Genomic DNA, 27,238 nt, shown 5'->3' on the forward strand with positions numbered 1-27,238 from the left:
GATGGTGGTGGTGATGATGATGGTGGTGGTGATGGTGATGATGATGGTGGTGGTGATGGTGATGATGATGGTGGTGGTGATGGTGATGATGGTGGTGATGGTGATGATGATGGTGATGGTGATGATGATGGTGGTGGTGATGATGATGATGGTGGTGGTGATGGTGATGGTGATGATGATAATGGTGGAGATGGTGATAGTGATGATGGTGATGATGGTGGTGATGGTGATGGTGATGATGATGGTGGTGGTGATGATGATGATGGTGGTGGTGATGGTGATGATGATAATGGTGGAGATGGTGATAGTGATGATGGTGATGATGGTGGTGATGGTCCAGCAGGGGAGCTGCTGCTACCACTCACTGAGCTCAAGGGACAGTGGGGAACAGACACATCTTGATTCTACCACACACTGTGTGCTGTCCCAGATGCCTGTGTCTAGATGCCTGTGTCTCAGGGCTGTGCCCCCAGCGGTGGGACCTCAGCAGTGGGAGCTACCCCAGGAAACCCACACGTCCCATGGCTGTGGACAGGGATATGGGGCCTCCCTGAGATCTTTCCTGGCCCCAGAGCAGGTCCCTCCGGGGCTCCCTTCTGCAGCCACAGCTCCGCAGGCCCCGTGCACGGCCAGGCTTTTCCCATCGTGGGAGGCCCCTCTGGCCCGGCCCTGCAACCAGCCAGACACCAGCTGTGCCTCCTGCTCCACTGACCAGCTCGATGCCGCCTGGTGACAGGCAAGCCCCAGGGCACCGTTCCTGAGACTTAAATAATGTGAAAACTCCTTTTAAGGGAAATCTTCCCTGCACTCTGTTACTGACCTACATTGTTTTATTGCAATGTTGCAGGAATATGAACAAACACGACGCCGGGAGCCCCCACCAGACGATAAACCAAAACCCATTTACAAATTAAACACAAACAAAACTGTAAAACCAATAAAATTTAAATTTGCAGCATTAATTTTACAGGGCAGATGTTTCCCAGCGACACGGCACTGGCGTGGGCTCCGGGGTAGGAAGACCCCCCCCCGCCCCCCGCGGCTTTGCGCGACGTTAAGTTTTTTCTGCCTTCGATACAGTGAGGCCTGCTCACACGCACTTAAGGATGTGTTGCGTGAAATCGTGCTGATAATTGTGTGGCTTTGTTTGTTGTAGTCACACCTTATATTTAACCCAGAGCCATTCCAGAAGGCACTTTTAATAGCAGGTTCCCGAGAGCTCGCCTAAGCTGTCTCGTTCGGGTGAAGACAGGCCTCGCCATGCGGCGTGATTAAGCGCTTCTTAAACAGGAATAATCCAATTATTGCCGGGACTGGGAACGGAACATTTTCTTTGCGTATTTGCTGCTGCTCTCACTGCTAATGAGCTGCTCCGCGTCGGCATCGGGAAGGCAGAGGGTGGGCAGGGTATGGCCCCGCGTGCAGGACCCGTGGTCCTGGCGGCCAGGCTGCGTGTCGGCGTGACCTGCCCAGGCCGCCCGTCTTCCTGCTGTTGAAACTCACGTGGGGTCCTGGGGCACCTGGGTCTTTGCCTGATACGGGCACACGCGTGAACACGCACACACGTCCCAGCCTCACACGCAGGGGCCGGTTGGGCAGCACTGGGAGGGGAATCCAGGTCACACCTGCATGTACCCTGCCTTTCGGTTACCCATGAAAACGTGGTCACTCTGACGCAAAGCTGGGCCAGGAGAATTCTTAGGCATGGGGCACTGGCCGTGGGAGGCAGCGGCCACTGTCACAGCCCTAGTGCTGGAAGAGACCTGGAGGGAACGACATGTGTCACCGTGACCTCATGGTCCAGGTGTGATGAGGGATGGCCAGGGTGAAGGTTAAATGTTCTCCAAGCTTCCACGAGTGTCTAAGTCTGAGAAAAGATGGGCACAGGGTCCCTGGACGCTAGACTGAGGCTCCTCCACGGCGGAGGTGCTGGGGGGCCCGTGGGGGAGCCAGAGAGCAGGCGTCACTTCCCTTCACCCCTCCCGCGCAGGGGTGGCTGGCCTGAGTCCGAGGCTGTGAGGCCCCATCAGAGGCTCAGGATTGGCCGATGCCCTAGTCCAGTCTGGACAACCAGCGCCCGGACACCCTCCTCGGATGTGTCTCACCAGGGCCTTCTGCAGCCACATCCTGAACACCTGCTCCCACCAGGCCTGGGGACAGGCACTGGGGACACAGGGATGCATGAGACCCCATCCCCTGACCTGCTGCATGCCCTGGAGACCCCGGATCATCCCATGTGGACAGTCTGTGACAACTGTCCACCAGAGTCCGGGCTTCAGCCGCAGCTGCTCACCCCCAGGAAGCTTCGTCAGCCCCTGCGGAGGCTCCTCCCAGGTCCCGAGAGCTGCTGCGGCACCAGGGCCAGAGGAGGGGCTTTCTCGCCCGTGCCCGGGTGAAACTGGGTGTGAGGTGTGGGCTTGAAAGGCCCCTTTGTCCCCAAGACACGGTGGCCCGGTGCTGTGCCTCTGCCCGCCTCCAGCAGGAAGTGGACGGGGCCTGGCGCGTGGGCTCCCGGGGGGGGACAAAAGCCTGTGTGTGCAGCACTGGCCGCCAGTGCCCCCCGCAGGCCTGGCACCCAGACACACCCAGGCCCAGGGCCCCGGGCAGGGCCAGCGACTGCCTGTCCTCTCGTTCTACAGATGCTGCATGCCAGGCAAGCCCACCAAGTGTGTGCATGTGTGTACACGTGTGTGCATAGGAAATGTGCACATGTGTGCATGTGTGAGTGTGCTGCACCTGCATGTGTGCACGTTTGTGAGCGTGCATTTTATATGTATGCATGTGTGTGCCTGCATCTGCATGCCTCTGTGGGGGGGTGTGGCCAGGCATCGTGGCTGTAACGTGGGCAGGACTGGTGCCTCCTCCCCCAAGCTAAAGCCATCAGGACCCCGGCCCTCATGCGTTCCTCTCTCTCTCTGACCCTGAGCAATGCCACACATGTGGTCACCTGAGTTTGTCACAGGGCCTGAAGGGTCCTGCCCAGGGAGCACGTGCCCGCCTTGGGACAAGCAGGTCTGTGCCCAGGGCTTTGGGATCTGGAGGCTGCTGGGTCTCCCCAGTGTCCGGCAAGTCCTGACCCTACATTCCACGTGGCCTCCCTGGCCTGACTGAAGGCTGGAGGAACCCATGTTTGTGGGCGCTGGTGGCCCAGCCCTATGCTTGTGCTTCCGCCTGTACTGTGTCCTCTGCCCCCAGCATCCTCGCTTACCAGGACGTCCCAGCCCAGAGGGTGAGTGTCCGTCTCCCCTCCTCCCTCTCACAGCTGCCCTGCAGCCCGGCCCCCCGCCCTGGGCGGCCCCACAGACCCCCCTGTGCTGCGTCACAGGGAGCCCCAGGGACCGATCCGTGTCACAGAGAGCTGCTCCTCGGCCCTGCTGCCTCTGAACTTCATGTCCTGTTTGCAGTTAAAGGACAAGCCTCACCTGAGGCGGCCAAGTCCTTGCTTTGGGCTCTTAGGCAGGAGGGGGCTGGTGTTGGGGACCCAGGAGGTTTCTGAGGCCCCATGAGGCTTGGGATGGGAGCCAGGGGCACACGGTGCTGGGACCTTCCCCGGGAGGCTCAGCGGGGACGGATGGGATTTCTGTCAAAGCACGTGGGTGCCTCTCCTGTCCTGAGCCTGAGTGCTGCCGCCAGGGACGCTCCAACACACACGCACACGCAAACATGCAAGCACACATGCACACAGGTGTACACACACACACATGCACACACACAGCTCTTTCTGTAATTCGTGCAGTTCTTTTCTCAGGCGTTGCAAGTAGGATTTCTGGGACTGGCTTGAGTATGTCCAATCCTGCAGCTCCTTTGTGGGTCGAAGGTTTGTACTTGGAGTCCAAGGTTTTCCTGCTGTATTTACTGTCACGCAAAATCACGTGTCAGGGACGGGGAGTACAGCTGCTGGGACTTGAGACGGGCGGGGAGATGGGCGGGAAGACGCATGCCGAACACCAGCCCGAGCTGGCAGTGCCGCCCGTGGGGTCGGCGGGAGGGCGGCTCTGGCCCTCGGCTGGGCTCGGGAGCCGGGGAGGCCAGTTCACTGGGAGACGCCCCAGGAGCCGGGAGGTCCCCTGTCCCTGGCTGTGCCGTGAGCAGCAGCGAGCCAGCTGCACCTTGCGGGGGACGCCGCTCACTCACAGGCGGGAGTTTCCACACCTGACTTTGCAGCTGCCGGGTGTTCCCAGCCTCGCGCTCTCCCCGGCTGTGTGAGGCAGCGCCGGCTGCCGTGGCAAAATACCGCCGGCTGAACGGCTCACACGGCAGACGGATGTTTCCCGCACAGTTCTGGGGCTGGAAGTGCAAGGTCAAGGCGCTGGCAGGTTCGGTGCCTGGCGAGGGTCGCGTCCCGGAGTCGACAGCAGCCTCCTTGCTGTGTCCGCTTGTGGCCTCTCCTCTGTGCGCAGAGAGTGCCAGACACTGATCCTGTCGGACCACGGCGCCTCCCTCCCGGCCTCGGTTAACCTTATTTCTTCCTACAGGCCCATCTCTGGACACGGGGGGTTCAGACTTCACCGTGTGTTCGTGAGGGGCCAGTTCGGTCCGTGTCCTGGGAGGGAGCCGGTCTCGGGAGCACCGGCTGTTAGGCAGCCCCGTGCTGGGCTGTGGTGGGGCCGGGTGGGAGGGTCCTGTCCGGGGCACAGCGGGCAGGACACACGGGTCCCAGGGCCGTGTACACCCTGCTCTGTGTGGGGCTAAGGCGGCCACTGTGGCTGGTCTGCACTGGCGGGGAGAGGCTGGTCCTCGGCCAGGACACTTTCCTTGGCTCTTTTGGAGACTGCACCTGCCTCCAGGTCCCCAGATCCGCCCCCTGGAGGATTCCAGGGCCCACGGCTTCGGTAGGGGGTGTGCCCCTCCAGCGCTCCATCCTCTGTGCCCACTGTCCCCATAGGGACAGTCCCTGCCTGCAGGCCAGGGGACACACAGAGTGTTACCCAAGCAGTGGCCCTTCTGCACGGGACCCACGTGCCACTGCCCAGGTGCAGGAGGGTGCTGTGTGGGACATGTGTGCACTCGCAGACACTTGCATGACTCTATTTAGCAGGTATTTCTCCCGACGCGGCGGGGCTGGGGAATTTTAGTAAACAAGCACCCTGGGAAGTACAATTCCAGCTTACGCAAATTGGGAGTCCTGTGATTTATCTTTTAAAGAAAAAAGACCTAGCACTCTGGGAGGCCGAGGCGGGTGGATCGCTCGAGGTCAGGAGTTCGAGACCAGCCTGAGCAAGAGCGAGACCCCGTCTCTACTAAAAATAGAAAAATTAGCCGGGCATCTTGGCTCAACCCTGTAGTCCCAGCTACTTGGGAGGCTGAGGCAGGAGGATCGCTTGAGCCCAGGAGTTTGAGGTTGCTGTGAGCTAGGCTGACGCCACGGCACTCTAGCCCGGGCAACAGAGCGAGACTGTGTCTCAAAAAAGACAAAACAAAGAAAAAGAGGTGAAAAGGCTGGATATGGTGGGTCACGCCTGGAATCCCGGCGTTCGTGCCCAGCTCTGCAGCGGTTCCACCACCTTGTCCGTGGGTGCCGTTTCTATGGCAGGGTAACTATGTATGCATTAAGAAGGACGTGATATTTTCTCCTGATTTGGGAAATGACTGGCAGGCGTTCTAGGCCCCCGTAATGCAGGCTGTGTTAACCGTCGACGGTCGCTCCTCGGCCGAGTCTCGTCTCCTGCACGTCCTGCTGGGCGCAGCCTCCAGTGTGCTGAGCCCCGAGAGCCACCGAACGGTGGGCTCCCAGGGACGAGGGGAAGTGTGGTTCCCTTCTGCGCGGAAGACGTTGGTTTGGGCTCCAGAGTCCTTGTGCTGACAGGGGAGGCCACTGCCACCCACCTGGCCTCACGGGTGTCCCCTGCCCTCTGCCCTGTCCAGCAGTCGCAAGGACACAGGTCCTTCGGTCCCAAAGCCGCGACCTGGCAGCTCTGGAGCAGCTCAGGGGTCCTGCAGAGGGAATGCAGGGTGGGCGCTGCGGTGACGTCCGCCAGGCAGCCGCCTGCTGGGGCCTCACTGCCAGCACTGACCCTGGGCTCCCTCAGTGCCCATGCTGGGGACGGGCCACTCTCAGTGCAGCCGGGGTGTCCTGACCAGGCACGTCCTCCTCCTGCCCCTGCCCGGCTCTCAGCGGGCTCCGGACAAAGGCGAGAGCCAGGCTGGCACCCCTCTGGGAAGGGCTGCGGCTCTGCTCTGTGGACACGTCCCCAGCACCCCCGGTCACTGCACACTGGCCCGTGACTGACCGACGGCAGACTGAGCACCAGGACAGGAGACCCGGGAGGAGGTGCCGCCGCCCGGCCAGCCCTCTCTGCACGGCGAGGTCAGGCTGGCGCTGCCTCCGGGGCCTTCCCACCCCGCGCAGGGTCTCAGGCCCCGTGGGTGACGTCCCCCAGGTCCCGGTGAGCAGCGCACTGACCAGCCCTCTCTCTCCCCCACAGCGAGAATCATCCGGACGAAGCAGTGGTGTGACATGCTTCCCTGTCTGGAGGGGGAAGGCTGTGACTTGTTGATCAACCGGTCAGGCTGGACGTGCACGCAGCCCGGCGGGAGGATAAAGACGACCACGGTACGTGCCCGTTGCCTTCCTGTGGGTGTGGGGGACCCCACAGACACGGGGGCGTGGGGGGCCCCACAGACAGGAGGCTGGTGGACACCCCCTGGCCAGGAGGGGTGGGCAGTGCTGGTCGCTCCATCCCCCTGCAGTGAGCCCCCAGCCCAGCCCTTCCCCGACTCCCGACAGCCAGTCCCTGGTTAGGGGTCAGAGCCTGCACACGGGGCAGGAGCTGGCATGGAGCCTCCGCGGGGCCGGCAGCCGGGGGTCGGGCCAGCACTCGGGGCTGCAGGAAACGCCAGGCTGCGGGAAACCTGCCGTGTCCTGGAGATGAGCTTCAGCTAACTCGCCCAGGGAAGGGGACTTCCACGGTGTTGTCCAGGTGTCCCCTCCTGCCCCCAGACCGGGCACAGTGGCTACTCACACCAGAGACCCGAGAGCCCCCACAGACGTCCAGCCCCTGCCCGTCCCTCGAGCAGGGCTCGCGTGTGCGCAGTGAACTCCTCCCTGCCCCCGCAGCCTGGGAGAGGTCCCCGACGTTTGTGGCAGCTGCTCCATAGAGAACCACGGATCTCTGGGTCTGCCTGGCACGTGGGGTTTGGGCTCAGTTCAGGACCCAGCGGGCCGCAGGGTCCCCGCTGCAGCTAGAAGACCCCCGTGGCGGGGCGGGTGGCGCAGTGCTCCAGGCCCTACGTGGAGTCTGGGAGGCCTCGTGTGTGTGTGGGAACGCGGGCAGCTTCGGCCTGGGACTCAGCCTGAGACCACCTGTCCCGCGGCAGCCATGCAGGAGAGCGGGAGGCCGGGCTTGGCCGTGAGTTGTCTGGAGAGCTGCCGGGCTCGGCTGCACACGGCCGTGTTTGTGTGTCGTGTTCACACTCCTGGAAGTGCGCAGGGGCCTCCTCCCCCCACCCCCGGCTCCGAGGTCTCCGAGGTGCCCAACACGTCCCCCAGTAGAAACCCACACGAACGGCGCGGTGGGTTTCCCTGGCCCGTGGACGCTGGCCGGGGCAGCCTTTGCCATTTCCTCACGGACGCCAGTGTCTGAGCGGGCAGCCACCAGCCCTGTGCTTGCAGGAGAGGGTGTCCCAGTGCCGTCAGCGACCTGCTACTTCTCAGCTGACACCTGGCAAATCCCTCCTGTCCTGGGTCAGCTCTGACAGGGGCCCAACGTCTCGTCCATCAGGAACTGACTTATAAGCCTCCCCAAGTTCGCTGCCAAACCCTCTGGGTGGGAAGTCACCCTGGGGACCCTGAAGACGCCACAAGAGACAGCACAGTGGATAGGAAGTGTTGCCACTGCTGAGCGGGGCCGAGGCCACCGCTTGGTGCAGGTGGGACTCGGCCCGTCCTTGGAGGCTGCCAGCATCACCAAACTGTGTTAATAATTTGCTGGGGTGAAAGTCACGTAACACAGAATTCTCCGTTTCAAGTGGACAGTTCAGTGGCATCTGGTACATTCACGGTACCGTGTCCAGTCTCACAATGCTCCGTCCCAGTGGTGAGATCGCCAGGGGTGTCCCCGCCGGCAGGTCTGAGGGACGCTTGTCGCTGCGTGTCCCCACCCGTCCCCACACGGGCCCCTCTGGAACGCCAGGTGCGTCATCACAAAGCCACCAGCGTTGAGGACCCAGGTTGGTGAGGAAGGGCCTGTCCCAGCTCATCAGGCCTCCTGGGCGGGGCTTCGCAGCGTTTTCATTTCTCTACTGGGGCCCAAACTCTGGAGTCGGGACCCCTGCCCCGTCCCTGCGTGACCCGGAATGACCCAGAACTCTGTCTCCTCCTCTCTCACTCACGTGGAATCCCCAGAACTGACTCGACCGCTGTCTGGTCAGGGCCCGTTCACCTGCCCCAGGACCAGACGGGGCCACCCGACCGGCCTCCCTGCCCCCGGGTCTGCCTGGCCCTCACGGCTTCCCCGTGCGGCAGAGACGGGGCCAGAGACAGAGGACACGTGTGGTCTCCGTGTCAGTCCGGTCCAAGCCCAGAGGGCCTGCCGTGCAGGGGGTGAGCGCCGGGCTCTGCGGTGTCCAAGGCGGGGCTGAGCTCGCACCGGGGAAGGGGAGGGTGGGAGCCTTCTCAGCGTGGCAGTAACAGCCGCTCTCGTCCCATGCATGATACATTCCACACATTGCCAGGCTGTTCAAGACTCTCACCCCCGTTGGCCCCCCAGGCCTGGGAGCTCCACACGATCTCAGTTTTGCAAAAATCCCTGAAAACTGTGGCTGGGAGAGCTGGGGTGACCACTGACGGCTGGCGGACAGAGGCCCAGGAGGCTGGCCTGGGCCTGTTCTGCGCAGCTCTCGACGCCGGCCTGGCCCTGTGTGTGGCCCCAGGTGGCCTTCAGCTCAGAAGACGGAGACTCTCTGATCTGCCGTCTCTAGGACGCTTTTCAGGGACCGCCAGGCCTCAGCCCACCTGTGGCAGGAACCAGGGACACGGGCAGGTGCCAGTCCGGGCAGAGGAGGGGTGGTCGCCCCACGGCCCCCCCCGAGAGAGGCGCCTGTCACCCTCAGAGTGGCGCGGCCTTCCTTTACTGGGCCTGGCCTGCGTGTCACGTGACCGCGGCCAGGTGCTGTGCTCGTGGGGCCCAGGCTGCGTGGGCTGGCAGACCCCTCCAGCGACTGTGTGTGCTCCGGGGGCCGGGCCGGCTCTGTGACCTTCCCAGTGTCTCGAGAGGAGTCTCTGGGAACCGCAGAGACGGCTGCTAATAGAATCCCTGGCCCGCGGTGACCTGTTTTCAAAGCTTTCTTAAAAGGTTAGTTGAGATCCTGAACCAAACACCGTAGATTGGAACTTACACTCCCAGTTGCCCGATCACATCTCGGTCCCCTTATGGCTGGTAAATTAGCACTCGATGGCGTCCCGCGTTTCACCAGAAATTGGTTTTCCCAGAGATGGTGGTTTTCTCATCGTCTGGCTTTGAAAGTCCTGCAGCCACAGGGTTGCAGCCGATTCCATCCCACCTGCCACCTTCTCAGACGGGTCCCTCGGCCCCACCACACCCCAGCCACCCCCTCGCCATGAGGGCTGCGGCCATCCACGTCTGTGTCCCCACCACAGTGGGCCCTGCGCAAATGCGTGTGATAACCTGGTTAATTGATTAAGTGAACGTAGACCCCGGCACATGCTGATGTCTGTGTTTCCAAGATCACCAAGATCACCGCTTCTCACAGTGCAGGTCGTCACCCCGTTAGCGGGTGGTGAAATTAACTCGGTAGGTCATGACCAGCATGTACAGGAAGGAGGGAGAAAGGGGTTAGAAGTGTTAGGGCGCATCCGTGTCCTGGGCGTGGCTGCCACTTAATGGAACACACAGGTTCACACACAGGACACACAGGGCGTGTGACACACAGGCATGCACACGTGCACATGCACACACGGGGACACACATGCAGGCACACACATGTGGTCACGTGTGAGAGTATCTATCACTGTGTGTCGCTATGAAAAGTCAGACGGCCACTGTCCTGGGGGACTCAGGAGAGAACCTGGGTGGGATCCGGGCGTGGCTTCCCAGCCTGCACTGGGCGGACAGGGCAGGTTCTCCCTTCTCGCTCCCGACCACGGCTCCTGTGCCCTCCCTGGGGACAGGCCTTGAGCGGACACCCACCCTCCTTCCCTCCCCCTGCTCGGCTCCGGCTGCCTCTTCCCTGGAGCTGGGCTCGCAGGGCTGCTGAGGGAGGGGTGGGGAGACTGGGGGGGCCCAGGTGGGGCCCCCACGAGCCGCCGTCTCTCTGCTGGCTGGGGCTGCGCACCACACGTGTTCCCGGCGTTGAAATACCCTAATCAGTGTTTGCTCCGCCACACTGTAGGAATGTTTATGATTGCAAGACGCTCATCGGTGAGCTAGACCATCTCCTAAATCAGAGTAAACCAGCTAGATTGAAATCCACTTTTCAAATTCACTATTGAGCACCACATTTTAATTCTGCGCTGCATGAACTCACAGTTGTGGGGGAGGAGTGTTCAGCTGGTTCTGCAGAGTTCTGTCCGGGAACTTGTGTCTCACGGAAGCTCGTTACCCTGGGAGCGCGTTTCCCCAAGAGCGGAGACTGCAAGACGTGCACACGGCTGCCCTGATCACGTGTGTGCGTGGATGTCTATGATCCGCCCTGGCCAGGCGTCTAGCAGTGTGCCGTGTGCCGTGTAGACAGGCCCAGGCCATCTGGGACCTCGCTGCACCCCAGGGTGAGACGCTCTGGCCTGCTCGGGGCCTGGCAGCCCGGCAACTCGCTCGCTTCTCTCGTCCGGCCCTAAACCGCTGCTGACTTAGCTGGACAGCAGGTGGGGTCAGCCCGCCGTGAGTCCTGGAAGTCGGACTCGCGGTGGATCAGCTCCTGTAACATGAAGCGCATCTGGAAAAGGGTTTTGTTGTCATGCATCCGTCGCTAGGCTCTCCTGGTGGCATCTGTTGCAACCCGAGCATCTGTCATGGCAGCCCTTGCCCGGCGTTTCGACGCCTGATGTGGGGAGGCGCCTGCCCTTGTGGGTGTGTGTCTCCCTGTCCCGCAGACGGGTCGCCTTGTCCAGGCTGCTGTGCCGCCAGCGCCCGCTTGCCCTGCCCAGGTGCTTTGTGGCTGGAGCTCGTGCGAGGCCAGAGCTTGGGGCCAGGGAGACAGTCCCAGCAACGGCTCCTCCACAGAGAGCAAGTTGAACCCCAGGGCCGCTTCACTCTTGGATTCTGAGGGCCCACTGTGTGTCCGAGATGCCCTGCTAACAGGAGGGCTCCCTGGAGCACGGCTCTCAGAGCCCCGGGCCCCGCGGAGGTCCAGGTGCCCCACGGCCGCCATGCTGGACAGAGCGGGGGAGTCGGGAGCTGTGAGGAGAGGGTACAGCCCACCCAGCCACCCTGCTCCTGCTGCCACTTTGTCCCAGCCGGGCCTGGCAGCCCAGGACACCAAGGTGAGCAGCCCCAGCAAGCCCTCGCCAGCCACGTGCTCCCTGCTGGGTAAACCGCGGGGTTTGGACACAGGGCAGCGGGTGAGTAGCGTGGACGGCTGTTCACAGGAGCATGAGGAAGACAGAAAAGCACTTTGGGAACTGACACACACATGTGTATGTAATACCTGTAGGTGTTACGCACCGTACGGGTGTGTGTGTGAAACAGCAGAATTTGTTAAAAAGCCAGTAGACGGTTTGGACTGTAAAATTGAGGAGATCGCTCAGAAAGCAGATAGCGGAATTTTGTAAAAGAAAGTGGGAAATAGGAAAGAAAAAATAGATAATTAGAAGATCAATTCAGGAAGTCTGAAGAATACAAGATCCCAAAAGAGAGATAAATGCAGAAGGAGAAATTATCAAAGAAATATTTTCTGGAAACATCCCCAGACTCGCAGACGCAGACTCCCCGTGAGCCAGCGCAGGCCCAGAGCAGGAATGCGCAAGGCCCCGTCCTGCAGCAGTTCCGCATGATGGCTCAGGCCGCGGAGGTGAAACAGGACCCTGAGAACGCGGAGGGACAACAGGTCACGTGCAGACGTCGGGTGTGACCGGCTGTTGGGGACAGCCGAGGCTGGAGACCAGCAGCACCTGCCTCCCGGAGTCCAGCTGTGACTCCTGCCTGGAATCCCTGGAACGACCCACCCGGGGTGAAGGGAGGGGGCTCCGGGCCTGAGACTCCAGGATTGCTCTGTGCGGCCTGTGCTGGGGAAAACGGGGGCACCTGGAAGAGGGTGACGGGCCCCGGGACCGCAGGGCGTCTCCACGGGAGGGAAGGCTCCGATGGGGACGGAAGCTTCTAGCAGGAACTTGGTGAATCCAGATGCACAGAGAGCACCTGGGGCCTTTCCAGGAAACAAGGACCAACAACCTGCGGGTGCCGCTGGGCTGCTGGGAGCTTGGGCCTGACCCAGCGCAGCCGGGGTCCCTCCGCACGCACCCGCCACGCCCCACCTGGCTCTGTAGTTGCCATTAGGAATGGTCACGGGACCACAGAGTGGACACAGCCCCTGCCCTGTGGGAGCCTCACATGGGCCACTGGGCACAGCTTCTGAGGGAGGTGACAGGTGAGCTGACTTGGCCAGGGGACAGTCAGGAAAGAGTGTCCACCAGGACCTGTCCTGCAGCCTGGTGCTCCGGAGAGCCTGGCTTCTCAGGAATTCAGAGCGAGAGTGAGCTAGGTCCCAGGCCAGGCAGGGTCAGCAGGGCCCCGGTGCCGTCCATCCCGGTGCCGTGGGGGGTGACGCGGAGCCACTTCATCCGAGGCCGAGGGCCTGCTCTGCCCGGCTGTCTCGCTCCCTCCCACCAGCGACGAGTCCCGAGGGCTCCTCTCTGCCTGGCCAGGGCAGCCGCCCCGAGGACTGGGGAGCACAGCTCTGTGCCCAGGGAGGACAGCAGAAACGCAGTTTTAGTCCATTCGTGACCTGGGGGGACTTTCAGCTGGACACTTTGTTTGGAAACTCACGTGGAGATGCGTGCAGTTGAGCCCCCACCATGGCCCTGCCCCGAACGCTCCCGTGGGGCCCACATGGCTTGATGTCGGCATGGCTCTCCTCGACCTCCTGGACCCCGGGCCAAGTGGACCCTGAGGCAGGGCAGCTATGAAAACTCCTTAGGATGAGGCTGATGCTTCCTGTCCCCTCGGAGCCCCCGGAGCAGGGGAGCGGGTGGGCAACTCAGCCTCCAGCCGCCTGGGCCAGAGCTGGGGGGCTGCACCCCTGGCTGGGGTTCGACTAGATGGTGCTTACTTGGGTCCCCAGGGGGCCCAGACAGTGGACAGAGCGTGGCCCGCGTGGACCATGTGGAGGGGAGGGGTGGCCGGGCGGGAGGAGGACTGCCACAGGGAGCACTGGGGAACGGGGCAGAGGGAACCTCCTGCTCCCCCAGCTGCCCGAGAGCAAAGACGGCCGTGGGCCGGGATAGCCCAGGGCCTCGCCATCCATCTGGGCTCTCCGAGTGTGACGTCCTCACAAGGACAAAGAAGGCTCTGGATTGAACGGCTGCCCTGGGAGGCGGAGCAGGGGAGGGGAGCCCAGCACCAGCACCTGGCTGATCTTTGTTCTGCACAACAATGAAACCCTGAGCCGTGACTCTGACCCCTGTCGGCAATCCGTCCTGCGCCTGTGAGTCACCGCTATCCATCATCGCAGTCGTGGCCAGACGCTTTAATAGATTCCGTGCGTAAACAAAAACGCATATGGCCGGGCCGCATCCACTCCTATTGTGAGTGGTGACATTCTTCATTTCCTCCGCAGAAATGAGCCCAGAAACAAAAAAAAGTGGTTCGGCCAAGCCCACGTTATTTCCGTCGGCGCTTATGGCCAGTTTTGTCATCGGAGACGTTACACACTGGTAGCTGTTTATGGTAATCGTGTTGCGTTTGCCTCAGTTCTCCTTAAAGCAGTTGTTCTTTGAATTGTTTTAAATACGTGAGTGGCCAGTGGCTGCGGCGTGAGGAAGCTCGCCCAGGGGAGAGCGTGGACAGGGCCGGCCACAGACCCCGGTGTGGGGGGGTCGGGGGCTTCCTGGTGCCACAGAGATGCCCGCGGCCTGCTGGGAGGACGGGACACGCAGCTGGAGGTTACGGCAGGTTGGTCAGGATGAGGCCAGCGTGGGGTCCGGGGCCAGGACTGGGGTTAGAGTTAGCCTAAGTCACATGATCAGTGTCGCAGCCGTTCCTCCGACCCTTCCTGGGGACTTGTGGGACTTGTGGGCCGCAGGTCCCAGGGGGCCGGTGGGCCTCCCTCACAGTTCCTGGGGGTCACTTTCTGGTGCCAAACGGGCCTGCTTGGGTGGGCGCTGCTGCAGTGCACGGCTTGGAACCGAGATCGAGGCGTTTGCTGGGTGAGCGGCCGTGACACGCTGTCGGCAGGTGCTCCTGACCCCCGGCGTGTGGCCGGGAGAGGGGGTCCTTCCGGCTGGAGACCGTCCTCCCTCTCTGCGGGCTGCCTGCTCTCCGAGCCTTAGGGGGACAGTGTCCCGTCTGTGCGAGGCACCTGCCCGCAGTCCCTGTCCTCCCGAGGCTCTGAGGACCTGTCACTCACGTTGGTGCTGGAAATGGGACACCTCACCCCTCCTCGCCACGTTGGTGCTTGGGGACAGAACCGCCACAGGTCTCCGTGCGCTCTGAGCATGTTTCGGAGCAACCCTCTCCTCAGCCTAGACATGGGCTAGAGAAATGCTGCTCACAGGCCACAGAATGATCTGGAAAACTGTTCAGAGTCCTGTCCCAGGCCCCTGGATCCCAACACGCGTGGCGTCTAAGTGACCCTAACGGAAGGCTGTGGCCCTGCCTCAGACAATGAGGTGTCCCCCACAGAGGAACCTTCCATGAGCCGCCTCCCTGAGCCACAGAACGTTCCGGAGGTGCCTGGGCTGCTGCCGCCATTTCAGCCCCTCGCTGCGCGAGACCCCCGGTCCCCCGAGGGCTGAATTGGTGCGATTTTCTGAGTCCGAGTTCCGTGACCTCATGAGGCCGAAGATGACAGCCAAGTGCTGGGAACACGTTTCCTTCTGTTGGTCCAGGACGTCCTTTACTCTCACAGAGGAAACTGCTAAGGGATTTGTTTGTTCCTACAGGACACGGATCAACCTGTTTCTTCTTGACTCTAACCTGGAAACTACGACCGAGCGGCGCGTAACTGGGACACGGGTGCCGTGGGGGGGGCTGTGACGGCCGCACCGGGCGGAGAGGCCCTGCTGGCCAGCCCCTCCCTTGCGTGGCTGCTGCGCGCCGCCGCGGCAACGAAACACGCCGTGGCACAGACGTTTGTTAAATATCAGTCTCTAAAAAGGAGAGAGAGAGAAGGATGTGTGTCTCCATCCAGATCACTTTAAATGTCAACTCGGCATTAAACCCAAGACACAGCAGGTGACGCAGGTCCTGGGACGCGCTCTCTGCCCCGTCAGGACTGTCAACACCGGAGTCGCCATCGCTGCGGATCTGCCACCGGGTCCCCGGTGCGTCTCCTCCCCCGACCCGGAGCACGAATCTCGGCCTCGGCAGGCGTCGCGCATGACCAGACTGCGCCGCTCCTCCCAGAGTGACGACCTTGCTCTGGGGCCCAGCCGTTGTCCAGTAGAACTTTCCGGATCAGCCCCGATCGTCCTCCCCCTGCTGGAGCAGTGACGGCTCCTCTGTGAGCCAGGCAGCAGCCGCGCGGAAGTCAGCTGACCTGTAGAGCCTCAGTGTCCTCGTCTGTGGACATGGTGAGGATGATGGGAAGGGAACACGATGGCTGAGAAAGGTTTCTAACCCAGCAGCGAGGCCTCTGTGTGGGGAAAGGATTGTCATTTACCTCATGTGGCACCTTCTAGAATATTCTGGAGGCTCACATCCCCAGTGGCGGAATCGGAATGAAGTCAGACCGTCAGCCTCTCCTGGGAAGCCTCCTGCCCACCTGCTCATGGGCCGGGTTGTGTTTGGTTGGCCCCAGCCCTGTGCCTTCCGGGTCACGTGGCTCCAGGTTCTCGCAGGACACACGCGTGTGGCAGACAAGGTTTCGAGAGATGAGGACAGAAGAGTGGGGTCCGCGTCCCTCCTCCTCCGCCACGCCCGCCACGCCGGAAACCAGCTTCGGCAGCACTTGAGGAAGCAGCAGGAGATCGGCTCCTCCGCCAGGCCGTGGACAAGCGGCCGTGGCTCTCGACGTGAATAGAACGTGGCTGCAGACGGCTGCAGAATAGACGTGCCTCTGCCCGGCTTCCCGACCCAGTGTGCTTGGGAAATAGGAACAACCACTACTGCTGTCACGACTTACAAAGCAGTTATGTGCCGAGGTCTGGGTAAGAGTCCCTGTGGTGTGAGCCCCGACCGTGGTGACGATGTCCCGTAATGCAGGGGACCCTGGGCTTCCCCCTCACGCCTGCGCCTCACGTGAGCACCCGGAGACGCAGCAGTCAGAGGGTCACGGCGGGCAGAGGGGCATCCCGCCCCGCCAGCAGGGATCCCGCCACGGTCGCAGGGACACTCAGCCCCAGCCTGCAGTGGGCGGGGAGCAGAGCGGTGGCCGGGCGAGCTTCACTGGAAGGGGTGTGGTTCTGGCAGAAGAGCCTTGTGGGCAGGGCCGGAGGAGGAGTGCCCAGGCCTGCCTTCCTGCGTTCAGCTCTCGTTCTCAAACGAGCGTGGGACGCCCCAGCTCAGATGGGAACATGACCTCCCAGCGGGGCAAAGAGCTCAGCCCGAGGGCCACCTCCCACCCTTGGAAGTCTGCCTGGGCATCCCATGAAGATCCGGGCCCTCCGCACCTCCCCCGGACCTCTCAGACCATCCTGGAGAGGACAGGGCTCCCCGGCCCACGGGAACTGAGGGGAGGCTGAAGACGTCTCCCCACCACGCCGTTGGCTAATTCTAGACCAGGATTGACCTCTGCCTGTTCAAAAGAGAATTTTTAAAAAGCATCAAAGCAAAGACTCAAGCACAAGCTGTAATAAATAAGCCCTATCTTTGGAAAGGAATACTGTTCTAAAGATGCAGGGGCAGAGTCAGCTCTGGAAATAGTCCTGACGGTAAGCGGAGGAGACTTTTAGAGAGCATCTGCTTGTTGGTATCAAAGAGACAGACGGTGATGGCTGTGACCCAGGAGCCAGGAACCAGAAGGAAAGAAAAGCCTGCAATGAATGCAGACGTCCAAAGGTTCACCGAGGGAAACGCAAGATGAATACAAAGATGCCAGAAATATAAGAGTGGAATTTAGATACGTACTGGAAGCTGCAAATAACAAGTGTGACTGCAGAAAGTCACAACAGCGGCGTGGAGACCAGTCTTGGAACCAAGAGATGATGCCCAGGGACATAGGACCAAAGGGGGGAGAAGGTGGTGGGTGTGGAGACAGAGGGCGGATGTGTGACCCGAGAAGGTGAGTGCTCCTGGAGGGAGCACAGCAGTGGCAGGAACAGAAGGAAAGATCAGAGTGGGGTTAACATGTGGTGTGGGAAAGAAACTTATCTGAGCTGCAGGAAACCTCCAATTAAAAACAAACAAAAACAGTCTGGATCTAGCCATTTTATGGCAATATCTTTGAATTTAAAGAATAAAGAGGCTGGGCATGGTGGCTCACACCTGTAATCCCAGCACTTCTGCTGAAGTGGGAGGATCACTTGAGGCCAGAAGTTTGAGACCAGCCTGGGCAACATAGTGAGACCCCAAGTCTACAAAAAAGTTTTAAAAATTAGCCGGATGTGGTGGTGCATGACTGTAGTCTCAGCTACTTGGGAGACTGAGGCAGGAGGATTGCTTGAGCCCAGGAGTTTGAGGCTGCTGTGATCATACCACTGCACTCCAGCCTAGGGGACAGAGCGAGACCCTGTCTCTAAAAAAGAAGAATGAAGGAAATCAGGGAATCTGTAATAATAATTCCAGTGATTATTACTGAAGGAAAAATAAAAAAAGACAAGAGAACAAGAAGCCACAGAACCAACAGACACAAGCAAGCTGTGCTGTGAGCTCAGCGAGACTTAGAACCAGGAGACAAAATGAGGATCTTCTAAAGGGATTGGACTGAAAAATAGTTTTACTTGTGAATCCAGTCCTATTCTTAGTGTTGTTTTGGACAAAAGGAGCAAATGAGACAGTTTTAGATTAGCTAGAATTTAGAAAGTATGGCACCCACATAGCTTTCCTGAAAAGGCAAATGAAAACTGCACTCAGGCCCATCAAGAAAGAAATCAAAACCAGGAGGTAAAAATTGAAAAGTCACCTGTGAAAAGATTGATGGTGACCGTTGATAGCAGCTGAGTACACGGAGCCAGATGTGAGAAATTCCTGTAACTGCGGTTTCAAAGCTGAATCTAAAGTCCAGCACTGCTGTTTAATGTACTCTGTACATCGTGAAAACAATTGTCGTGTGATAGTTTGTAACCTTTGATTAAATTAGCACATGCTGGGGGCAGCGGGCGGCAGCAGGAGACACTTAGTGTCTCTTCACGGGATAGAGGGAACCGTGTATTTCAGTTATTAGAGAAATAGCTTAATCATTAAAAGTGTATTTAATAGCATAAAGGCCACCACGAACAGAAGCAAAAACAGGATTCCTACTAATCTACAAACAAGGAAATTTGTGTGTGCATGTTAAGATGAGATAATCCATGAAAGGAAGATAACCAGAAATCATCATGGAACAGAAATCTGTTGTGTGTAATTTTTTTTTAAGTCAGAAAGTAAATCTGAAAGGATTTTCAGAAGGGAAAATTATAGCACATAAGGGGTCTGAAATTATTCAAGGGTGTTTGCACAGTTAGTGTGTTGATCAGTAAATATGGAAATTTTGATTAAGTGTCTGATTTTTCTAGGGGGAAAAGTTTGTGTTCAAGACAATTTCAGTATCAGTAATGACAATAAAAGTGAATGGGTTAATCTCCTCTACTAAGAGACAAAGACTGTCAAATCAGATGTTCAAAATAGCCAAATAGGTATTACCTTCCAAGGGCACTACTGCAAAGGCAATAAGGTCAAAAGTAAAAGAAAATAATAATAATAAATTTGTAAAGATATACCAGGCAAATGCAATTGAAAGGCAATCCAGAGATAAAACCTCAGATTGCAACATACGATGTCATATACTGATATGTTTACTTATTGATACATTTTTATATATTATAGTTCAGATGGTAATGAAAGTGTCACATTCAGAAACCTTTATGCACTGATTAGCATAGCATAAGAATAGATTATGCAAACACAATTACAAATAAATGAAATAATCAGAAACACAATTTTCAGTTTGAAATTTAAACATCTCTCCAATCCATGTAGAGATCAAGTAAACACCACTGCCAACAATGAAAAGAAGCAGAGCATGGATCTTATGAAAGATGAAATTACCAAAATTGAATCTGCAGCTACATATTAAAATGATAGCATGCAAACAAGGCTGCTTCCAATTTTCAATCATTTTTGAAATGTCTATAGAAATATTCACAAACCAACACATAAATTGAACCTCACTAAGAGGAGAATGAAAATAAAGAGCCTAAGCCAGGAAAAAGCACACCTCCCACAAGAGGACCAAGTAGTAGAGATAAAATAAACGTGAATGAGTCTGAGAAAGAAAGGCATGGAATCGATCATTGCCTCTTTAACAAGCCTATAAAAATGTGAATTTTTAAGCCTGTGTTGTATGTAATTTTTTTAAAGTCATAAAATAAATCCGAAAGGAGGAAGGGAAAATTATAGCACATATAGGGTCTGAAATTATTCAAGGGCATTTGCGTAGCTAGTGTATTGATCAATCGGTCTGGAAATTTTGATTAAATATATGACTTTTCTAGGGGGAAAAAATTATAAAAAAAATAACTGAAGGAGGAGGAAAATGCTAGTAAATTTTCCCAGTAAAATTTGCACGCAGAGATGGTTTAATAGGCACATTCTTTAAAATATTTAGTATGCTGATATCTTTTTCTCAAATACTCGAAAATATGGAAAATTGCCCAATTCATTTTAGGAACTAGTGAAATTGCTTAATCATTAAGAGTGCATTTAATAACATAAAGGGGACACTTCTGATGCCAGAGAGTCCCAAAGGTAGGGAAGCACCATCAAAGTCATTTCTGAGCACCACAGAGATTCCTGAGCCTGTGATGTGGGCCAGGCACTGGATCATTCAGCCAGGCGCCCTTGAGGTCCCTGGTGCCCCTGTTACAGGGGTGACAGGCATGTCTGGGGGTCCCTGCACCCCCAGAGTGGGCATTCTGTGGTGTCAGTGGTGAATGGGACCCACATCGCCTGTACTTACATAAAACAACAGCACCCTGAATTCTAAGGCCTTTAAAAGAAAAACAGAAGAGCTCACCACCCACATGGTAGAATCTGTGTAAGAAATGAGAATGTGTTTAATACAGGCCTCGTGTTACTGCACGCTGCTTTTTTGTGCTTTGCAGATGTTGCATTTGTACAAATTGAAGGTTGGTGGCAACCCCGTGTCAAGCAGGCCTCTCAGCACAGTTTTTCCAACAGAATGTGCTCACTTTTGTGTCTCTGTGTCACATTTTGGTAATGCTCACAGTATTTCAAACTTTGTCATCATTGTTATACCTTTTATTGTGATCTGTGATCAGTGAGCTTTGAAGTTACTACTGTAATTGATTTGGGGCACTGCGAACCACCCTCTGCAAGAACTTAACCGACCAATGTCGTGTGTTGTGGCTGCTCCACTGACCAGCCATTCCCCATTCTGCGCCCACCCACCCCCACCTACCTCCCACCCCAGCCCCCGCTCAGGCCTCCCGGTTCCCTGAGACACAACAGTATTCAAATTAGGCCAAGGAACAACCTACAGTAGTCTCTAGGATTCAAGGGAAGAGTCAAATGTTTCTCACTTTAAATCAAAAGCTAGAAATCAGTGGGCTTGGTGAGGAAGGCGTGCCAGAAGCCCAGATAGGCTGAAAGCCAGGCCTCTTGCACCAGACAGCCAAGCTGTGAATGAGAAGGAAAAGCTCTTGAAGGAAATAAAAAGTGCTAGGCCCGTGAACGCACGAATGGCAAGAAAGCAAAACTGCCTTATTGCTGATGGGGAAGGAGTTTTATGGTCTGGATAGAAGATCAAACCAGACACAACCTGCCCTACGCCAAGGCCTAACCCAGAGCAAGGCCCTGGCTCTTCAGTTCTGTGAAGGCTGAGCGAGGTGAGGAAGCTGCAGAAGAGAAGTTTGAAGCCAGCAGAGGCTGGTCCAGGAGGTTCGAGGGAAGAAGCCGTCTCCGTAACACAGAAGTGCCAGGTGCAGCAGCAAGTGCTGATGGAGAAGAGCAGCAAGTTACGCAGAAGGTCCCTGGTGAAGGCAGCTGCACCAAACATCAGGTTTTCAATGTAGACAGAACGGCCTTATGTTGGAAGAAGGTGCCATCTAGGACTTCCATAGCCAGAGAAACGGCAGTGCCTGGCTTCAGAGCTTCACAGGACCGGCTGACCTTCTCGTTAGGGGCTAACATAGCTGGCGCCTTTGAGTGAAAGCCATTGCTCATTTGCCGTTCTGAAAATCCTTGGACCCTTAAGAATTAGGCTAAGTCTCCTCTGCCTGTGCTCCATGAATGGAACAACAAGCCTGGGAGACAACACATCTGTTTATAGCATGGTGTGCTGAGTAGTTTAAGCCCACTGTTGAGACCTGCTGCTCAGATTGAAAAAAAAGATTAATTTCACGATATTACTGCTCATTGACAATGCGTCTGCTCACCCAAGAGCCCTGAAGGTGCTGCACAAACACATGCTGCTCTCATGCCTGCTAGCAGAACTCGGATTCTGTGGCCCCCGGATCAAGGAGTCATGCTGACATTAAAGTCTCGTTATAGCTGTATTAAGGCAATGGCTGCCACAGGTCCTGATTCCGCTACTGGATCTGCGTAAGTCGAGCCTGGTGGAGAGCACTCACCATTCGAGACGCCAGCGAGAACATCTGTGATCACAAGGGGAGGTCAAAATATCAACATGAGCAGGAGTTTGGGAGAAGTTGATTCCAGCCCTCATGGGTGACTTTGAGGGTTCAAGACCCCAGTGGAGGAAGTATCTGCAGATGTGGAGGAAACAGCAAGAGAACAGTCACAGAAGTGGTAGTGGAGCCTGCAGGTGGGACTGGACTGCCACAGTCTCACGTCCAAATGTCACTGGATGAGCAGTTGCCTCTTCAGGATGAGCAAAGAGCGTGTTTTCCTGAGATGGAATCTACTCCTGGTGAGGACACGGTGCAACGTTGTTGAAATGACAACAAAAAGTGTAGAATATTCCATGAATGTGGTCGATAGAGCAGTGGGTTGAGAGGCGTGACTCCGATTTGGTGGATAAAACGGTGTCGGTGGCCTCGCACGCTCCAGAGAGCTCCTTCGTGAAAGGAGGAGTCAGTTGAGGCAGGGAGTTAGTTGCTGTCTTGTTTTAATACCTGCAGCCCGCCCACCTTCAGCAACTGCCCGGATCAGCGCCGAGGCAGGACCCTCCCGCCAACAAAGAGGGTGACTCGCCGCGGGCTCAGATAATTGTGAGCCTTTTTCAGCAATAAAATAATTAAGGTACGTACATTGTTTTTTAGACATAATACTATTACACCCTTAACGAGCACTGTATGGCGTAAACATAACTTTTGTCTGCGCTGGAAACCCTAGAAATCCTCGTGACTTTCTTCGCTGTGATACCTGCTCCGTCGTGGGGGTTGGGGACCGGCAGTGCCTCCTCGTGGGGCCTGCGGCTCTCATCAGGTGGAGGGACGCGCCGTTATCGGAAGACCGGATTTCTAAAAGGGCTTCTAATTCAATGGATGCTGAAAAAAGGCAGTAAGCAGACACAACTTCACTGTTTAAAAACTAAAAACCAAATGAGCAAAAGCACCGTTGGCCACCGAGGCCGGGGTCACGTGCAGGGGTCACATGCAAGGTGGGGCAGGCCCGGCCCAGGCTGGGGGTCATCGGGATCCAAAGCCGGCTCTGTGCCTCGGGGGCCCAGCCCTGCCCACGGGCCACGTCAGGGAGGCCTGTGGTCATGGCCGCCACTGGCGACTGGTCGGAAGTCCCGGCAAATGCAGCCCCATCAGTGTTGGATGTGAGCACGGCCATTACTGCAGGTGGGGTAGACAGGTGCGTCAGAAACTCTGGAGAATCACTGAAATGACTGAAAACTAATAAGAGTTATTAAATTGAGCCAATTACACACATAGACGCTTCTTTATTTGTCTTCAACTTTAAAGTTTTCATAGATGCGAACACTGTGGGGTGTGGATCAGAGTTTTGGAAGCTGCGGCCGCAGGCCAAGTCCGGCCCCCCTGCTTTGGTAGAGAGGCCGCATGGACCCGGCCCTGGGCATCCGTGCACGTCCTGGCCCCTGACGCCTGGGTGCCACGGTGGCGCAGTCGGGCAGTTGCTGGAGAGAACTTGTGGCCCAAAAGCTGGAAATCCGCGCTGCCTGGCTCCCGCAGCGCAAGCATTTGCCGGGGCCCCTTAGGGAGACACTCGCCCACGTACGCACAGAGGAACGACTAGACAGCAGATACGTTTGCAAACTGTCGTGGTTTAGTTAAAATATCACACGAAATAACTTGAAATAACCTGAGTAAGAAATCGTTGGCACCCTCATAAAGCACAAAGCTTTTACCATGAGAAACTTTATTTAGAAGACTTGGACAAATACAAAGATGCCACGGAATGTGGAAAAGGTGAGTGAAGAGATAGTGTCGTGAGATTATTCTTCCACAAATTAATTTTTAGATTGAATAAAATTTCAATTCAATTTCCAGTGAATCTGTGGAACTCTCCAAAATGAGCTTGCATTTTATCAGAGCTAGTTCGGTTTCGGGCGTCTGAGAGGACTCTGTAGCCGACGCGGGCGCCCTGCCCGGCAGGTGCGGCAGGTGTGTGAGCAGCAGTGGCGGAGCCGGCAGGGGGCCGGCGGGTGGGGCGGCTGCACCCCGGTGTGGGGCGACCCGCCTGTCCCCAGCCTTGGTGCTGCCACGTCCCCATCTCATGAGTTAGCAGAGGACGGCGTTTGACAAAGTCCAGGCATGTAATTAGAAGCTGGAAAAGTGTTAGCTCTTATTCTCTGACCTCTGGAAAACACCGCGTGGTCCTGAGATGGACCAGGGTTCATGAGACCTGAATGCGAGACACAGTGACATTTCAAACCCGGGGGGGAGGGCCGGGTCCCCGCAGCTGGGGCTGGGAACGTTGGCTTCACATTTGGGGAAAAATTCAAGTTGGCTCCTTACCGCGCACCACGTTCCAAATTAAATTCCCTGAGATTGGAGTGAACCACAGGCAACGCAGCGCGGAGACGACAGAGAGCGGGCAGGTGCGTGACTGCGCTGGGCGAGAGGGACGCTGCTTGGGTGGCACACGCGGCCTGAGAGGTCAGTACGAGCGGCAAACGTTCACCTGACACCACGTGCCTGGCACTTAAGCGATTGTTCATTCTGACGACCACCCCACGGGCTGAGGGCTGCTATTATCCCCATTTTACAGATGAGGAAACTGAGGCAGAGAGGTGCCAAGTACCGTGCTTCAGAGCATTTGAAGAGAACCCCCGGGCAGGACAGGGCGGAGGCCTCATGGAGAGGGAAGCCAGGCCAGGGAGGGGAAGCACGTGGTGCGTGGCGGCAGGACATCAGCTGCCGGCCAGTGGTCACCTGCAGCCCAGGGCCCCGACCTGGATCCCAGCTGCACCAGTGGGAAGGGGGGATCCCCGGAGGTGCAGGCCCAGGTCAGGCAGCCCCGCACAGTAGGATCTTAGTGGGGCACACTCAGGTCAGCCTGAGCTTCAGGCCAGGTGGCTGACGAGGTCCCACCAGCCCCGGAGGTCCTGGGACTCTCAGCCGGCTGTCGTGAGGTGGGAGCAGGGTCTGACCACGTCGCACTTGCCACGCTCGAGCTCAGCCTCCCTGTCCCCAGGTGCAGGGAGCAGCCCGCCGGGGGAGCCAGCAAGGGTGCCCAGGTGTCTCCCGGGCCTGGAGCTGTCCTTAGGTCACTGTACTCTGACAGCAGCCAGGGGAGCCGCGTCCCGGCGGACACCCTGCCCCGGCTTGGATTTGAGGGACGCCCACCTCTGACCCTGCGGGGCGAGGACCTCCATCCAGCAAGGGCCGTGCTGGGAACAGCAGGGCTGCGTGTTCCCCGCTGTCCTGTGCCTCAGTCTCGAGATTCCTGGACTGAAGCGACTTCTCTGGGGCCCCCACTGGTCTCCAGGCCCCGAGACTGGGGAGGCCGAGGTGTGTGCTGGGGGCAGGCCCAGAGTGGCCGGTGGTGGCAGGGCCTGGGATTGTCACGCCGGGCGGGCAGAGGCAGGGCTGCCCCCCTGCTCTGGCGAAGTGTGGTCTCAGTGCAGATGTCCTGGACTCTTGGATTATTCGAAGCCTGGCTGTGATGAAAACACCTGTGCAGCCTGGCAGCGCCGGCGGCCGTGGCAGCGCTCCCTGAACTCCGTCTTTAACAAGCTGGGGAGCTTTCTCAGGGCCCCCACCCAATGCCAGCCAAGCGCAGGACAGCTGGGTGCATCCTTGGGGGTATGGGGGGCTGGCAGAGGATGGGGTCCACCTGCAGCTATGCTCGTCCTGCTGCTGGCCCCCTCAGCTGCCCGGCCTGGTGACAGGCACTCGGTCCAGAGCCAGGTCCCAGGGCCTGCTGTGAGCACCTGCTGCCCTCTGAGCCCTGACCGCAGAGGCCCAAACAAGTGCATGAAGCCATGAAGTGCTGGCCACTGTCACTGACCGCCTGCCGGCCCCTTACACAGAACCTGGGTGTCCCTACAGCCAGGGTGCACTGTCATCGTCACACGTCACAGTGGCCCTGTGCAGCAGGGAGACTGAGGCTCAGGTCCCGTCCTTACCGTGCTGGGCTGGATGTGGGACCGAGGCTGTCCTGCTCGAGACCCGAGTGCTGCGCTGTGTCCGGGGCAGGACTGCTGGGGGGGCGGTTCCTGAGCACCCAGCCCGGCACCCCCAGAGCCATCCCTTGGCAGGGGCACTTCCTTCTGGAGCCGCCCAGACGCACACAGCAGGCTCCAGCCCTGCCAGGCGCTGGGGTGCACGTGACCACCCTGTGGGCGGAGGTGGCAGACCCCAGCACCCGTCCCAGCTCTCCTGTGGCCCCCGGAGCAAAGAGTGGCCACGGAGGCCCCCAATTCCCCAGGGCGCAGACGGACCCAAGGGTCGGCGAGGTGGCCGGAGCCACACCAGGGGAAGGGCGGGGAGCACATGCCAGGGCCCTTGCCGTGACCACGGCCCCCAGGCCATCCCTCTGGCCCACCCGCGTGTGCACACGGTGCACGGCCCTGAGGCTCACACCACTTCCAGGGTAGCTCTGCTCGTGGGGGTGGAGGGGCCGTTCCGTGGAACCCTGGAAATGGTCAACCTGCTGGTGTGTCCCGGCCGGCACAGGAGGCGGCGGCAGCGCCGTGGGGTCTGGCCCAGCAGCGAGGGGAGCACTGAGGGGGGCCAGGCCGCACAGGCTCCTGAAAGCACATGGGTCCTCGCGCCCCGCGCAGCAGAGGCCACACTGCTGTCCCTGATCTGCTGTGAAGAGTCGGGGTCCTCTGAGCATCTGCAGTGGGGCCCTGGGGCTGGCCGAGCCCCTCGTCACGTGGCCCTGGGGTGCAGAAGGTGAAACTGATAGTCCCTGATCCGGTCTCAAGACATTCCAGATGAATCTGGAGCTGTTGAAAAACTATGACTGTAGGAAACTACCAGAACGTGTATAATGAATATCGTTTTTAGCAGAATCCACTTGAAAAACCAGTGGTGCTCACCGTGTCTAACACGGCGTAACAGCAGAAGCTAGGCCGAGCGGGACGGTAGGCCACGGCACAGAGCCGGGCGACTCGTACACAAACACGGGTGGCCTCGTGGCCCTCGGTGGCCCTGGTGGTGTCTGTAAGAGGCTGACTCTCTCTTCTCCTTGCTCCTCAGGTCTCCTGACAAACACAGCCCCCGAGGGGCCCTGGGAGTGGCCTTGGCTCTCTGGAGAGTCCACACTCGGCCTCAGCCCTCCATCCGCCGCGGACTCCAGCCGTTCTCTGCCATCGCCCACCCTGCTCCCCGCGCCCCGGCACGGATAGCCTCGTCCTCGGCGTTCTGCGGCCCGGCCCGCCCGGCTGAAGAGAGGAGGCCGGGACTCGGACAGGCGGTGGGCGGCGCCAGGCATCAGCAATACCCGTCTGCGGGAGCCCGGCCGTGCCCACCCCCGCCGGCCCTGGCGTCAGCCCTGCTCTCGGAGGACGAGGACGAGGACCAGGAGGCACCGGTGCCCGGAGGAGGCTGCAGCCCGGCCAGCCTTAGACACGACCTGGGTCCAGGGGA

General features: G+C 58.3%; 1 protein-coding gene across 1 annotated transcript in view; it reads left to right on the forward strand.

Moving 5' to 3' along the window:
• TAFA5 (TAFA chemokine like family member 5) overlaps positions 1–26,902 on the forward strand; it is a 178,077-nt gene extending 151,175 nt beyond the window's left edge. The window contains exons 3-4 of the mRNA XM_069491195.1: positions 6,426–6,553; positions 26,849–26,902. Of these exons, the coding sequence (XP_069347296.1) occupies positions 6,426–6,553; positions 26,849–26,857 (137 nt within the window). The 3' untranslated portion in view covers positions 26,858–26,902. The remainder of the gene's footprint in view (positions 1–6,425; positions 6,554–26,848) is intronic.
• The last annotated feature ends 336 nt before the right edge of the window (positions 26,903–27,238 follow it).

This window comes from Eulemur rufifrons, chromosome 16, assembly GCF_041146395.1.
Source record: "Eulemur rufifrons isolate Redbay chromosome 16, OSU_ERuf_1, whole genome shotgun sequence".
Taxonomy (NCBI): domain Eukaryota; kingdom Metazoa; phylum Chordata; class Mammalia; order Primates; family Lemuridae; genus Eulemur; species Eulemur rufifrons.